The following is a 15,096-nucleotide window of genomic DNA, read 5'->3' as shown; positions in this document are numbered from 1 at the left end:
AGTTGCCTGGTACACATGCAGCTTGGATGGCATGCGTTGAAGAAGCACATTAGACAGGGTTAGATGTTTGAGAGGTAGGAGAAGAAGAAAAAAAATCAAAAGGACTCCACCAACAATCTATATAATTATCATCATCTGCTGCTTTTCCTCCCTGGCAAAGAAACACTCCATCCATTTGTAGCAATCGCCCCGGGGAACGTTACATCAAAACTAATCATAACGATTAAAATCAGCTTCTCTGCGAGAGGGAGGCAATAGGCAAGTTGGAGGCAGGAAGAGTGAGGGTGTTGTAAATGCAGAAAAAAATGTCTTTATTTGATTTTATGAAAACATAAACTCAACAAGGACTAAGGCACTGCTGCTGTGATCTCTTCCTTTGCTGGGAGTTTTTTTCTGCAGATTGGTTTAGACTGGGGCAGAGACATGAGCTAATTGTATCCTGATCTTTGCCTTGAGGGGTTTCGGAGCCCTGGAGCAAGTATTCTCTGTATTTTGTTCTGTCTACCTTAGCCAAGCTATTGCATTTCTCACTGGTGTAGGAAGAGAAGCAGATCGTGGGCCAAATCGGAGGGAAAAGGTGCATAAAAAGATACTTTATGCCGCTCTATGTTTCAGGTAAGCAGAGATTTATTTGGTTTGCTATTATTTCCGAGGCTGGGTGGACTGGGACATTGAGGCGCAGCAGCTTTTACGCATGTGCCAAGCGATTCGAGCGGTACAGTTCTTTAAACATATTTAACCACTTCCTGGCTATTGTTCCTTAGTTACTGTACAAATGTATGGCTACAATTTACGAAGCTTTGGTACATCTGGTCCAAGCGAACAGCGGATTACACACGATCTTGTCGAGCAAACACTCTACTTGTCCACCGTGTGAATTCGCTCCTGGCGCGTTTCAGCCTCGCACACATCGCCGTCTTCGTGTCGCTGTACAACTTGCTCGTAACTTACCCAAACCTGCGTTTGTCGTTCACATGAAGTATTTTTTTAAAGTCAGTTTAGTCGTGAGACAGTTCTATTTCCTGGCTGCCCCAGATCTTCTCATGAAAGACGCCATTGTGGAGTAATTTTGCCCCAGGCGTTTTTCTTATTCAGTAAGACAGGATGTATTTTTTAAACACGTCAATGCAGAATCTGTGAATCACACTTTAAAACAAGCCTGGATCCGGTTAAGAGAACCGTATTTAGGAAGTCTAAACGAAGACACAAGCGATTTTATCCTTTCATCGCCTCTCTTGGCTCTTTGACCGTGCCGTGCGTAATCAACTCCAAGGTCCGACTGCAAATCGGCAAATATAGTTCACTAAGTAATACTCTGGCACTATTTCACCCATGGGAGCATGTATTGTGTAAAAAAAAAAAAAAATCTACTGAGCTTCATAAAGTTTATATCACATCCTAAAGCAAAAATACAATAAAATAATTTGGTTACATAATATTTCTTACTTTACTGCAGGTGAACCCTTTAAATTACATTTATTAAATGTAACATTATGTATGTATATATATATATAAAAAAAAAAGTTTAGGTCACCTGAAAGTCAGTACTCGGTTTTACCAGTTTCAGAGGGCGCATGAATAAACAGAATGAGATTGAGATGTTGGCTTGTCAAGACTGATCACTTGATGGCGCTGTAACAACAACACCTTACTTCTCTACTACAGCATCAGTACATCTGTTTCCCAGTACAATTACACTGATCTGTCAAAAGATAAATAGGCCTATTTGAAAAACAAGTCAGTTAGTCCACATTTCAGTTCAAAGTTGGAAGTGCCTTACTTGGTAATTCGAACCCCCTTAGAGAAATGCAGTTATTATGTTTCATATTACGGCTCTGCCACTCCTGTGCCCTGGGACAGTTTGGTCTGTGCAAGTGAACATGCACCACTGTCTCCAACAGCCTGCAGCAACCGAGCACTGAAATCACTTCCTTATCTGTGATGTCATGCTGATGCACTGCTACAGTAACTCCACAAAAAATCATGTCGAAATAGACAAGCAGCTCATCTACTCAGGGGATAATTATGTGTTTCTGAAGCACTGCTGTGATGTGAAATGCAACTGTCTTGGACGTAAAATGTGAAACTTTGCCTAAGTTCAGATTGCATTTTATATTCAAAGTCAACAGAGGGGCTTGCAGTTCTATGATATTGCTGATTCTAAAAACACAACCTGGATAACCCATGATCCCATAATCCAGAGGCATTTCAGAAGTTTATTTCCTTTATTCGTCACCTTTACTTTCCAGAGTTAAAATTAGGGTTATCCAGAATTTCTCTTTGATCAGAAGCAGGTAAGCTAGGTCACTTTCCTCTGGTAACTTCTTTTTCTGCGAGGTAACCTCTTCATCCTTTCACTAAGCGCCAAAGTAGTTTTTTCACGTGTCTTAGCAAACTACTTTGGATTTGGTTTTGCTTGGAAACTTGACCTTATAGAATCCAAAGTGATACACACCTGACCAGCCCACATTATTTTCAGAGCATTCTGTTTTAACAACCTTATTACCTGTTATTGTTTTTTTTTTTGCCTTTACAGCCGGCAATAACTGAAGTGAACCCAAAGTCTGTAGTTGTCTGTGTGTGGACATTTGAAACAAATAGCCATAGGCAACAAAGCAGAGACAACCCATCCAGATTATGTAAATACCAGTCTGCCTGCCTCGAACTGAATGTTAATGCTCTGATCTGAAATGCTAATTTTGTCTTGTGCGATATGTCGAAAGACTGAAGAGCTGCATTGTGGGATGAAAAACTGAAAGCTGGTTTGTTGCTGATGTTGATCCCAACAGGCCCGTTGATTATTGCAAGAGCAGACAAGCGCGTGCTTCCTAAGTTTTTAGGAGCGGGTAATGCCCTGCATTAACTTACTAAAGATGCAAATAGAGCTATAGGCTAGCGTGTTTTCCTTGAGCTGAAAAGATGGTAAAATGATGATTTTGCATAAAAGGCTTAAAAGACTTCAGACCAGCGATGGAAAAACAACAGGAGTAACCGGAGCTGCCCAAATACTCCCGGCTTTGATGCACTGTGCCTGTTTTAGATTTGTTTGTGCATACTGTGGTACAACAAAATGACACAAGCTGGGTAAAGGAGTAAATTCCCCACATTTCGACTTGTTTCACAAAGGCTGGAAACTCTGGGAACACGTCGGCAAACACCCTCACATAGGAGACTTTTGCAGCACGTGCCAAATTCAAAATGGCAACAGGTACTGTAGGGAAAGTGCTGGTGTGGCAGATCTGCAGCAGTGCACATCTCGGAGCTGATGGCTCATAGAAGAGCATCCCTGATTAGCCATCCATCACATGTGGTCATCTTTGATTTGTCCCTGAGACAAAAAGTGTAAAAGACAGAAATCAATGTGGATATGTCTAAGAAAAGGTGCACAGGACATGTATCTTTACTTCCATCAAAGGATGATTTAGTGATATAAGAGCTCATTCCCACAACCCGCAACCCCCTCCACCTCACACCCACCCAACCACCCGTTCTCTTTCACTCTCTCTTCTCTCTCCCCTGCAATTTTCCATAATGCCTTACAGATTTTACACTCAATCCACCTTTGCGATGACAAGGCTTTGAGGAAATCCAATTCCACCAAGCTGTTTTCAGAACTTACTCTCCACAGGCACACACTCGCTCTGACACTCACTCACACATACACAGACACACACACCACCATCTCCACAAATTAGTCAGGGAACAAATTACCTGCATTCTGAGTGTGATCCCACGCACTTTGCGGGCTGCCTTACACAGGTCCCCTTTTGAAGAGCAGCCATGTGATTTCTCTCTCTTTTGCCCTGCAGGCCCCTTTGCCTTCTGCGAGGGATTCTGGAGTTGAATTTTAAAACTATGTATGGCTGCTGCCTGCGCTTATCAGCGCGTGCACAAGCGGCATGCAAATCAGACCAGGATCACACACCGCATTGGAGGCCTACACTCAAAGGCAAGCTTAATTGCTAATTGGGTATCTAGGTGTGAAACTCACACTGCCAATGAGAAGCAGGAATGTGGATGTTTTAAGGCCAGTGGTTGAACTAATTAATTTTAATCTGAATGTTATTAAAATTTGTGGATTCCCTGCATTTTCTATGAAAAAAAAGCCCAGGAGAGTGCTGTGGCAGTACTTTTAACAACAATTGGACATGTTGTGGTCTGGTTTTATACTACATGATGTCATTAGTGTGGGGGTTTTGCAATGCTGATGTGGTCAGCGGACATGGTGTTCACACACTGCAGTCACAGTGATATTTGTCAGGCGTGTAGCCAAAGAGAAACTGATCAAGAAGATGCTTTAAGTGTCATGCTGTTGTGGAGGGATGTGATGTGATTTGCTGTGATGTTTGTTTTTTTGTTCACACAAAGGTCATTTAAGTCAGTATCACTGTAATATTCTGTACAAATGATAAAAAAGAGTGTTTATTCACTTCAACAATCGTCAGTGAAAAAACTATTGCTGGCTGCTTTTGTGTGATTGGAAAGAGCATGATCAGTCAGGTGCTTATGAGAGATGTGTGTTTGTGGGTGGAGGGTGTTATTGGGCCATTTATGTCCAGGTGGTAGAGTGGGTTGGTCACCGCTTGGTTATTTTAACTGAACTTTGGACTTTGTGGGTCTATTGTGTTGAAGGAGGGTTTGAACAAAACGGCCGTTGAACAATGGGCAGCGACATCAGGAAGAGGGTAAGCGCGCTCAGGCACATTGCTCCAAAAGGGCAAAGGCCAGCTGTGACAGGTCCAGATGTGCGCGTTGACCCGACTAACATATCCAGACGATCTTTTTTTTTTCTTGGGCAGAATATGTTTTATTCGGAAAATGCGACACACACACACACACACACACACACACACACAGGCTACCTGCCACTGAAACAGCGACAGCCCAAAAGAGCCTCAGGCGCTACAATGCTAATGTTGTCGGGGGCTTTGACTTCTCCCAGCCATTGCAAAGAAGCTGCTCCGTGTGACAGCCACGGCACTGCTCTTCCCCCGGTGTTCGCTATCCCGCTTTTCACGCCTCTCCATATTTGGCAGGTGCGTTGGAAAACGCCAACCACGTCCTATCTGTTAACCTCAACGTCTGCTCTGTAATGGACGAAACGGACATCATGGACTTAACGCACCAGAAAGCGAGAAAGCGACCGCGTCCAATCAGTTCTGTGGATGAGTCCGTGCACGCTTCCCTCAAACGGCTCCCGATGCGAGCGGCGGAGTGCAGGGAGCCCTCGCTGATGTTCGCAGTCAGAGGGGAGCCGGTCCCCGCAGCGTCTCTCAAGCAAAATGACCATTCGCTGACATCCTCTCCAAACACAGTGATGCCGGCGCAGGTAAACGCGTAAAGTCCGATATTGTCTGGAAGAAAAAAAGAGAAAATTACTGTAAGACCGGGGGGTCACTGAAGTGACAGACACTTAGGTTTTATTGGATGCAGTGTGTGCATAGATTGTCTTCTTACTGTCTTTAATGTAGAGTGCTCACTATTGTCAAGCTATCTGAATACCACGCACGCACAGTCCCGTTTCCTGCTTTAATACACTATTAAAAATCAGTTTTAATCATTTTCAGAAAATGTTTAAAACATAACTCTTTAATAATCCTCAGGGACTGAGGTGTCACAGACTATAGTTTTTTTCTCCCATCTTCACTCAGGGTCTGAAACTTTTCCGGGTGAAGTCATTTTCTTCTCAGAGCTTCACAGAAATTGTCTCCTAATGGTGTTTGTAGGTTAACAGGCACAATTTCTCCAAATCCTATTACAGTGTTCAAATCAAGAGTCATTATTGCTCATTTCCAAGACTATGAGATTGATGCTCCAAATTAATTTGGTTTTGGAGATTATGGCCCACAGGAGTGCATGCTTGTGGATTGTGGCAACATTCAGGTCAAGGTCAGGCTGCTCTAACTTGCAGAGAAGAAAATCTTCCCTTTCATTCCTGACTATGGAGTCTGTTGTGATACAGAAATATAAAAAAAATTGTTGGGTCTAATTATTTTTTCCAATTTGAAATGTACTGATTCTTAATTATCAAATCCCCTGTGGTTCCAATTGTGTATTTTATTTTTTTTAAACTACGTCTTGGAATGCAGAAGAATTTTCCGATCTTTGGTACCTCCCTGTGGTATAACATGTTCTCCCCTGTGTTGTGTTTTACAGGATCATCGCTCCAGCATGTCCAGGCCCATGATCACACGGTCACCGGTGTCTCCCTTGAGCAACCAGGGCATCCCAACACCTGCACAGCTCACCAAGTCCAACGCTCCTGTGCACATTGATGTGGGAGGACACATGTACACCAGCAGTCTGGCCACCTTAACAAAATTCCCAGAATCCCGGTGAGTCTGCTTTACCATGCATCTGTAATTTAAGTGCAGCAATGAAGGTAAAAGTTAGGGTTTTTTTTGGGCTGGTCTTGCATGGTTGTCTCTAGTATGTTGCTTGTAACAGGGAAGGAGGTTGTGTAAGATTCAGTGTTTTACACTTTATCTTCAAAGCAGATTTACCAGCGTCAGAATGTCATCTTGTTTAATGTTTAATGTCATCGTGTGACATTAAAAAGTCAAATGTCACATCTTGTCAAATCAGAGAAATATCTCGTGGATGCACTTGGTGGAGATACCAAGTATAATCTGAATGTTTACTCCTTCTATCCGAAACATCTGTAGCGTTAGTTGCTTTTGGAGTTATGAAGTATCACAATATGTTTTTCCTGTGCAAGTAAAGCCCACAGTTACACATGTACAATTTGTAGGAGTGCAGAATGCAGTGCACAGACAAAAGCAACTTGGTTATTCTGACAGATGTCACAGCAGTAAACGGCCAGAGGGCATGGGGCCATCTGGAGGCTGGGAGGCCGCACTGTCGCTCCTAGCACAGACCCCAGGGTGACTGGCACCCTGCCTCAGGCAACCAGCTACCAGCTGGCCCTGACCTTTCAGACAACTTTAATCTTTCTTTCTTTTTTTTCTTTCTTTCTTTCTTTCTTTCTTTCTTTCTTTCTTTCTTTCTTTCTTTCTTTCTTTCTTTCTGCACGGTTGTTGCGTGTATTAAGCTTGGTAGTGAATGTCTGTGCGAAGGTGGGAAAAGATTTTAGAGCTTGAGAAAAGGAGTGAGTCACATCCCTTTGCACATGCTAACGTTTTGCCTCTCCCTCTTTCTTTTTTCTCTCCGTTGTCTACAAGGTGCAAAAAACACAAGCTCAAGAGTAGTATAATGGTTATGCATTATATTAGTTCATACCTAATGTTGGGAACTTTAGCATTGAGAAATCAAGAAATTGTATGATTGTTAATGTTGACATGTTGTCCTCCGCCTCTCCACCCTCTCTCCTTGCCTCCCTTTCTGCCTCACCCATCCCCCCCTCCCTTCTCTGTGGGTAGAATTGGTCGTCTCTTTGATGGCACAGAGCCTATAGTCCTGGACAGCCTGAAGCAGCACTACTTCATTGACAGGGATGGACACATGTTCCGCTACATCCTAAACTTCCTCAGGACGTCCAAGCTTCTCATCCCAGAAGACTTCAAAGTGAGTAGATGTCCATCCTAGAAACTGTAAAGTCCCATCAGCCAGTCAGCATTCCTACAACTTAGCACATACAATGAATGCCAAGGCCGTGGAATGCCTTTAGTCGCTGGTCCTCCTTGAATTGCTAAAAACGGTTCCCACAAAATATCAGGGCAAGCAAAGCTCAATCATAATGGATTTACTAGTCATAAGATGCAATTTGGTGCCTCCATCTCTAAGTGACCAACAATTTGTTTGAGACATGCAAGGAAAACAATAAGCTTGCATCAAGACAAATTAATAAATAGTCTGGTGCCCAGGACCACATTGCATGTGCTAGATTTCATCTGTGCAGTGTTCTCATGCCAAGTTTCTATCCAGGGTGAGTCTCACTGTATGTGACACATTAGCATTCCTACTTTTTTTTGTACTCTTATGTGTCATTTAGTCAGTAATTACTTAACTTGCCCTGGGAGAAAACAAATAACCACATAATCTGATGGACTGTCCTTAGTGTGACTCAATCACTGGAAAGTATGTCAGCTATAATAAGCAAAGACAAAAGAAAGGCTGAAGTTCAAGCTAAGGCCCCATTCACATTGAGTAGATTTTGATAGAAGCATGAGAAAAGTTGAATCTGGTGAGATTTAGGCCCTGCAGTCCTGCGGGCAAAGGATCGGCTCCTCTACCCCACACAACCCTGTGTTACATGTCGCACTACATCTCCTCTACTCTGGATCTTCTGTAATGTTTGCTGAATGGTGTCTTCACTGGGCTTCATTGCTCGTTCATGTAGAACAGTGGTTTTCAAACTTTTCTGTTTCACTTTTTGGGGTTTGGATCCGCATTAAGAAGAAAAAATAGAACAGTAAACTAACCGTATAGCCAGATGTCCTGTGTGCTGCATTCAACTACCAGCCTCATCCAACTCAGTTCAATCTACCTTAAAATACCAGGGAAGTATCTTATTTTTTGTAGGATTGCTTGAGGGAATACCGGGGGCTTTATGCCAAACAACTAAAATGAACAGGAGAGATTATTGGGCTATTGCATTTAAGAATCTGTAAATAAACACATTCAACCTGGAATGCTTATTTAGATTAAGTATACTGGCACAAATTAAAGCATGTTGACATCATGACCCAGCATGAGTCACATACTCGTCTCACTGTCTCACTGACAGTCCATAAACCCTTACAGATTTTGTTTGGTAAATATATATCTAGTGATATATAGTGTGGCAAATCCAACCCATGTCTCTTTGCTGCATGTCGTCCCCTCTCTCTCCCTTACCTGTCTATCTGTATCCTCTAATAAAAAGCCCTGAAAGTAATCTTCATATAAAAAAAGAAAGTCACTAAATTATTATTAAACTATGTTTCATTTTCTTTTATCTTACCCTTTTTTATGTATTATTTGAATATATTTGCCTTTATTAGGAGACAGTAAAGGGCTGACAGGAAATGAGAGCTGTGGTTTTACTGTATATGGTCAGTGTCTTAAACCAGAAAGCCCCAGTCTGTTCTTTAAAAGACAACTGATACCGATGATTAAACTTGATAGTTAAACCTGGTGAAGTAAAAAACTGACATTCACAGAACTTCCATATCAAGCAGCACATCCTCGCTGTCGGGCCTTGGAGGAAATGAAAAAAGGCTAATAAAAATAAACAAAATAAAAACATTTTATTGAGCTCAAAGTTAGATGAAATCCCCTTGTCACTGTTTACACCAACATACAGATGTAAAGGGTGACCAACAGCATTGGTTTATTCCAAAAATGAAAATGACGAAATATGGGAATAAGAGATTCGTCATAGCCAGCGACAACATATAAGGTAATATACATAATATCCTAAGATGCCAACGCCCTTTGCCATGTCTCCTACAGGACTACAGTCTGCTGTATGAGGAGGCACGGTACTTCCAGCTGCAGCCAATGCTGTCTGAGCTGGAGCGCTGGCGTCAGGACCAGGAGCTAGCCCGGGTGTCACGCCCCTGCGAGTGCTTGGTGGTGCGCGTTGCACCTGACCTGGGCGAGAGGATCGCGCTCAGCGGTGACAAGGCCCTGATTGAAGACGTGTTTCCGGAAATCGGTGATGTCATGTGCAACTCTGTCAATGCCGGTTGGAACCATGACTCCACGCACGTCATCCGCTTCCCACTTAATGGATACTGCCACCTCAACTCTGTCCAGGTAACAGTGGGAACAGTGGGAACAGTGGGTCATTTATAGGCTACTCAGCATTTTATTCAGCATTCCTCAATAAGTATAAACTCCTGAAAGGTTAGATGAAGTATGCTTTTCTATATTTTTCCATTCAGTTATATGCCCGAGGATTTGACTTAGGTGATGATTCTGTCCATTCAACTTTTTTTCATCTGCGGTTAAACTGTAGACTTTTGGAATTTTACTGATGTCTGATTGCAAAATCTTATATTTTTTAATCTAATCGAGTACAAGAACAGCCTTGCGGAAAGAGGAGTTCTTTGATGAGTATATCAAAGCATCAATTTGGAAAGCCATCATTACACAAGTCTACCATCATCTTTACTTCTCTGTGATCTGACTGGAATAATGATTTTTTTTTAATTTGGCTTTGGAGCTTATGGATGGTCAGCTTTAATACCATGCATCCCTTTGCAGCACTCATACCACTGTATGTTGCATGTGTTCCACGTGGAAGAAAAACACATACAATTAAATCAATAAGTCGTGTTGATTGTTTTAAACTTTTCCTTTGATATAGGCATCAGGGCCGAGCTGCACAGAAGGGACAGTAAATGGGTTAATGGTGGATTTCAACCCATTCAGTGTGTTGATGGCTGACATCTTGAATCATGGTAGAGAGTCTCAGGATTGTGCAAACTGAGGGGAAACTGGGAGACAAAAAGAGGAAGTGAACAATTCAGGATACGGTGAAACACTTAACAACCCTGTAAGACACTCGGGGGAATTATCTGATGTCTATCCCCAGAGTGTCTTAGATGGTTGTTGGATCGATGCTCAATTTAAAATGAAAAGAAAGCCATGCAACTTCATATATGTGTGTTTGTTACATTCAAGTAACAACACATTTTAGTAAGATTTAGTAGTAAGGTTTCTTACCAAATAGTAGTTCTGCAGATCTACAAGACTCCTGCATGAAGTTGAACATTTGCAATTCTTTTAGGCTGTGCTTGGTAGTGGAAGTTCTTCACTAAAATAAAGCAAAGTTAGAGAAGTAGTCTCGCTATATGAGGTTATTTTTGTTGAAAAACAACCTTTACTGTTGTGTTGTTGTAGAAAGTTGGGATTTCTAGGGGAACAAAACTATGAAAAACATTTCATAGGCATCATGGGTTCTAGGCAAAACCATATTTTGAAGACTAAAACAAGTCTTTAAAGGGAAAACTTCTACATTCAGAAAAAATGGAATTCATTTTTCAGCATGCATTTGGCAATATTGTTTTTGCCTTGTTAGATATTGATATTCCACTAATTCATTGATGGTAAAATCCTCAGATACGCATCAATAAGCAATGGAGGAGGGGCATACTTGAAAAGATTTCACAATAATTTGGACTGTGTCTCCATTTGAGGAAGTCAAATCTCCATCTCCCTCCCAAAAAAACACACAAACAAACTAGTCTTTAAAGTGTGTGAGTCGTGGAGAGCAAGCAAGAGAGTGAGCATGCTCCCTGGCAGGTTGTCCTCAGGCAGGGCCCATAATCCTGTTTGGTTATTAAAGCACGCCGGCGGTGGATGCTGTATCTGCAGCTAATGGAGGCCGGGCGGGGGTTTGGAGAGAAGGAAGGGGGGCAGAGAGAGCTGCCAGCAGTAGGGGGACCTTTGTAGTTTTGGCGGAGGCTTGGGCCTGGGGGCAGGAGGAGAAATGGGGAGAGGGGGTTTTGCTGAGCAGCCCACACTGGGCCAAGTGGCAGAGAGAGCCTCACTGCTCCCTGGGGCCTCTTCGATGGAATGTGATCCTACAGCCCCCCTGGACATGTCTGTAGATGTCTGCAAGGCTGCAAGAACACACACACACACACACACACACACACACACACACAAACACGCACGCACACACACACACGCACACACACACAGAAAACAATGAAAATGAGGCATGTGGAAAAACGAGAGGTTCTTGGTTTTGTGAAAGACTCATCCAAATTCCCGTCACAGGCCGTATAACTCCCAGAGCTGTTTCCAATGCTTGACTTAGCACTAACTCTGCAGCATGTAGCTAGAAAAGTTTTGGATGGTTCTGTGCTTTCCAGTAGTAAACAAAAGGTTAGAGGTTACATTTATGTTTTAGCATCCCAATTTATGTGGGACTGGTAGACCTCCATGAGTGATGTATCGGGCATCTTGACCAGGTGGCCACTGACTATCAAACATACATGAGTAAGCACTGCCATCAGAGTGCGATTGCAGGGTGCTAATGATGCTTTTCCCTTCTGTGATTGATGTCCTGTATTGCCACTAACATCTTCCCCCTTCTATCCCATTCCACCTTTTCCAGGTTCTAGAGCGCCTGCAACAACGTGGCTTTGAGATCGCCGGCTCCTGTGGTGGAGGTGTGGACTCATCCCAATTCAGCGAGTACGTCCTGAGGAGGGAACTGAGGAGGACAAGTCAGCGAGGATCCAATTCAAACAGGATAAAGCAAGAGCAGCTGGACTAGAAACCTCCCGAGCAGCAGGAGGTGCTAGACTTTTCTGTGGCGTCCAAACGCTCAACGCTGCAGAGCTCTGTGGACTCTGTTTTTCTCCGTTTTCCTTGTTAATGTTTTTGTTTTCTTAAACTTGAGAACCATCTAGAGAATAAATATGAGGTGCAACAGGAGATTTTTTTGCCATAAGAAGATACAAGACATTTGATAAGTTTGAGATTGCAAGGACATTTGTTGAATGTCTAGTCCCCATAAACCAATTTAAAAAGGATTTATACACGCTGGATCCCCAAACAAAGTTTGTTTTAAAACTTGGAGCCTACATTAGGTTCAATATGATTTCTATTATTCCCATATCAATTTAAAAGAAGGCTTTTATTGCTTACGTAGTATATTGCATAGCTTGTCACCAATGACTTGATTTTGATGTCTCACTGGCAAATTGGCAAAGTCTGTTTTTATCCCTCGCTGTAAAAAAGGTCACTAATGTGTTGCTTACAGTACAGAATGTCTCAGTTATCATAAACGGTTAGTTTCAACAAAGCATCTTTTCTCACAACTAACATGATGTTGAATATTATGATACCAATGAAGTGTTTTTTTTACTTTAATGAAAGTTATTTTATTGGATTATGTCATGAAATACAGATGACATTAGTATCATCAAAATTAAAATCAAATACCCACCCGTACACAGTACAGAAAATAATTCAGTAAAATATTATGTCACACCATTTTCCTCATTGCATAGTATGAACCACTAACCCCCATTTGCTAACTTGGGAATTATTTAATTGGATCATAATATTCCCCCGAGTCATGACCTGTAAATTCCTTTCATTGTATATGTGTTTTGTGTTTTTTACATTGAATCTTTTTAAAGCGATTTGTTGCCTCCAACATGACTGAACAGATTAAAGCTTAATGTACAACCGACTCCAAGATCACTTTTAATTGTAGCACATATTGATATGAAGTTGGATATATAGTATTTCTAAGATGACTGACCCACCTACGCTCCCTAGATTTGAGTAAAGAGGAATGTAGCACAAAATGTGAAATAAATCTCAACTAAAGTTGTCATGGTGTGTGTTCGCTGTTTTTACACCGCTGCGTTCACGTGTCTGCCAAGTGAGATGGCAATTCCTCAAATTTCACTTCACTGCATCTATCTTACCTCGTAAGATTCTTTCGAGCATCCTTTATGTGTTCAGCGGCAAACAAGAAACAACATTTTTTTTACATTATGTAGTGTTTTAGCTTTCCACAACCAGAGAGATAAAGCTAACTTTACCGAGGCAATATTGTACCTTGGAGGATTTATGCTGGTGCATCAGTGACTACATGGGGCATTCTTTACTTAGTTATATTGAATGGAGCCGACTTCTCCACGCAAGTCCTGTCAGTTGTGCTTCCACATATCCCTGCAGGGCCAACATCCAAAGTGAAATCCCACACGGAGCCCTGTCGTCTTGTCTTCATCCCTTTTGGCAGAATCTCCACTTTCTTTGGCTATCTACGGTTTATGCTATATGTCTCCCTTTCAGGCCTCTTTGCCCTAGATTCCATTTTGACTGGCTGTTATTTTTATAGGCTAGAGGTGCAACTGTGAGTGCTACAATGCAGTGCTTTACTCTTAATCATGAAATCAAAGTATTCATGGAGCAGGCATCAAACACATCAACAATAAAACTATTAGAGATTGCATACTTAAACTCAGTTTAACTCAGCATGCAAGTGTTGGGGCAATATTTCACTGATGGATCATATATTTTTAACAAATAAAAGATGATTGTTCTAATACTCAACCTACATCATGAATCAGATTTTCCACAAACTGTCAGTATTGATCCTTTCAAATGAGCAAAAGACTACCTGATCAATATTTAAAATGTTTCATTTTCATTAACTTGCAAAGATTTCACAGAAATAGTTTGACATTCGCCAAAAAAACGTATTTGATTTCTTGCCGGGAGTTAAGTAAGAAGTTTGATACCACTCTCATTTCTGTACAATACATATAAAGCTACAGTCATAAAGCTGTTAAACCTGTGAAAGTCTTTAAAAATGGAAATAAGTGTGTTTCCTAAAATTTTAAACACTGACTAGAATACATGTATCTCTAAAAAATTTTAAAGTGGAAATGATTGACAACTGGGTAGCAAGTATGAATCCCAGTAGATGGTCATAAAAACAATCCTAAAATAAAATGTTAAGTGGAGTGTAAGAGAGAGAATGAACAATTTTTTTATTTCAAATTCAGCTGTTCTTTTTGTGCACACTATGTGATTTTTTTAAGTTTGTTACCTGTGGGGCAGCCTGAGTATAATGAGACCCTGTCCAGCCCTATCTCTTCTGACTTCCTGGATTCAGACTAACTTGAAAAGGAATTAGAGATATCCTTCTCTCTGGACACAGCCTGTTGGTGAAAAGATGAATGGTAATAAGGAGCTGACTCCCAGTCATTTAGAGAACAGGGGTTTTGAGGAGAAAAAAGTAATTTGAGATCCTCCGCTCTTCTGTGGTGTGTCTGTGATCATGTCCCTCTCACTCGCTTTCTCTCGAGTGATTATTTCCAGTCATCAAAAGGCAGAGAAGGGCCTGGAGAATGTGGCCGTGGCCATCGTTCCCTCGCTCCCCAGGCTCTGCTTACTCACCACTAGTGAAGGTCAGTGGATGGACTCATTTACCTCGTCTTCCAATCATCGGCCCTCATAGTGCTCACTTCTATAGCGCTGTGCAAGTAGTGACTACTGTATGAATGTCCTAACTAAATACACTAGGATACTTAGTATACTTGTACATTATACTTAGTACTTGGGATTTAGTCTTATCTGCTGTCCTCTCTGTTGTTCTGTGTTGATCTGTAGGTTATATTTTGTACTGTAGGTGCCTCCTACCTTTATTGAAAAAGCCCCTTGGCCATTTTATGCCAG

The 15,096-nt window shown here is 41.7% G+C and overlaps 1 protein-coding gene across 3 annotated transcripts; it reads left to right on the top strand.

The window, feature by feature from the left end:
* The first annotated feature begins 265 nt into the window (after positions 1–265).
* On the top strand, positions 266–13,241 carry LOC116699117 (BTB/POZ domain-containing protein KCTD1). Of its 3 annotated transcripts, XM_032531528.1 has the most exons (6): positions 266–615; positions 3,810–3,949; positions 6,157–6,335; positions 7,380–7,524; positions 9,394–9,699; positions 12,011–13,241. In XM_032531528.1, exons 2-6 carry the CDS (start codon positions 3,860–3,862, stop codon positions 12,170–12,172), a joined length of 882 nt encoding a protein of 293 aa, XP_032387419.1. In that variant the 5' UTR covers positions 266–615; positions 3,810–3,859; the 3' UTR covers positions 12,173–13,241. The 3 variants fall into 3 exon arrangements, with proteins under 3 accessions (XP_032387419.1, XP_032387421.1, XP_032387418.1); XM_032531530.1 differs by lacking the exon at positions 3,810–3,949 and having other exon boundaries at positions 267–615; XM_032531527.1 differs by lacking the exons at positions 266–615; positions 3,810–3,949 and adding an exon at positions 4,871–5,329.
* The last annotated feature ends 1,855 nt before the right edge of the window (positions 13,242–15,096 follow it).

This window comes from Etheostoma spectabile, chromosome 12 (assembly GCF_008692095.1).
Source record: "Etheostoma spectabile isolate EspeVRDwgs_2016 chromosome 12, UIUC_Espe_1.0, whole genome shotgun sequence".
Classification (NCBI taxonomy): domain Eukaryota; kingdom Metazoa; phylum Chordata; class Actinopteri; order Perciformes; family Percidae; genus Etheostoma; species Etheostoma spectabile.
This window is presented reverse-complemented; position numbering and strand designations above follow the sequence as displayed.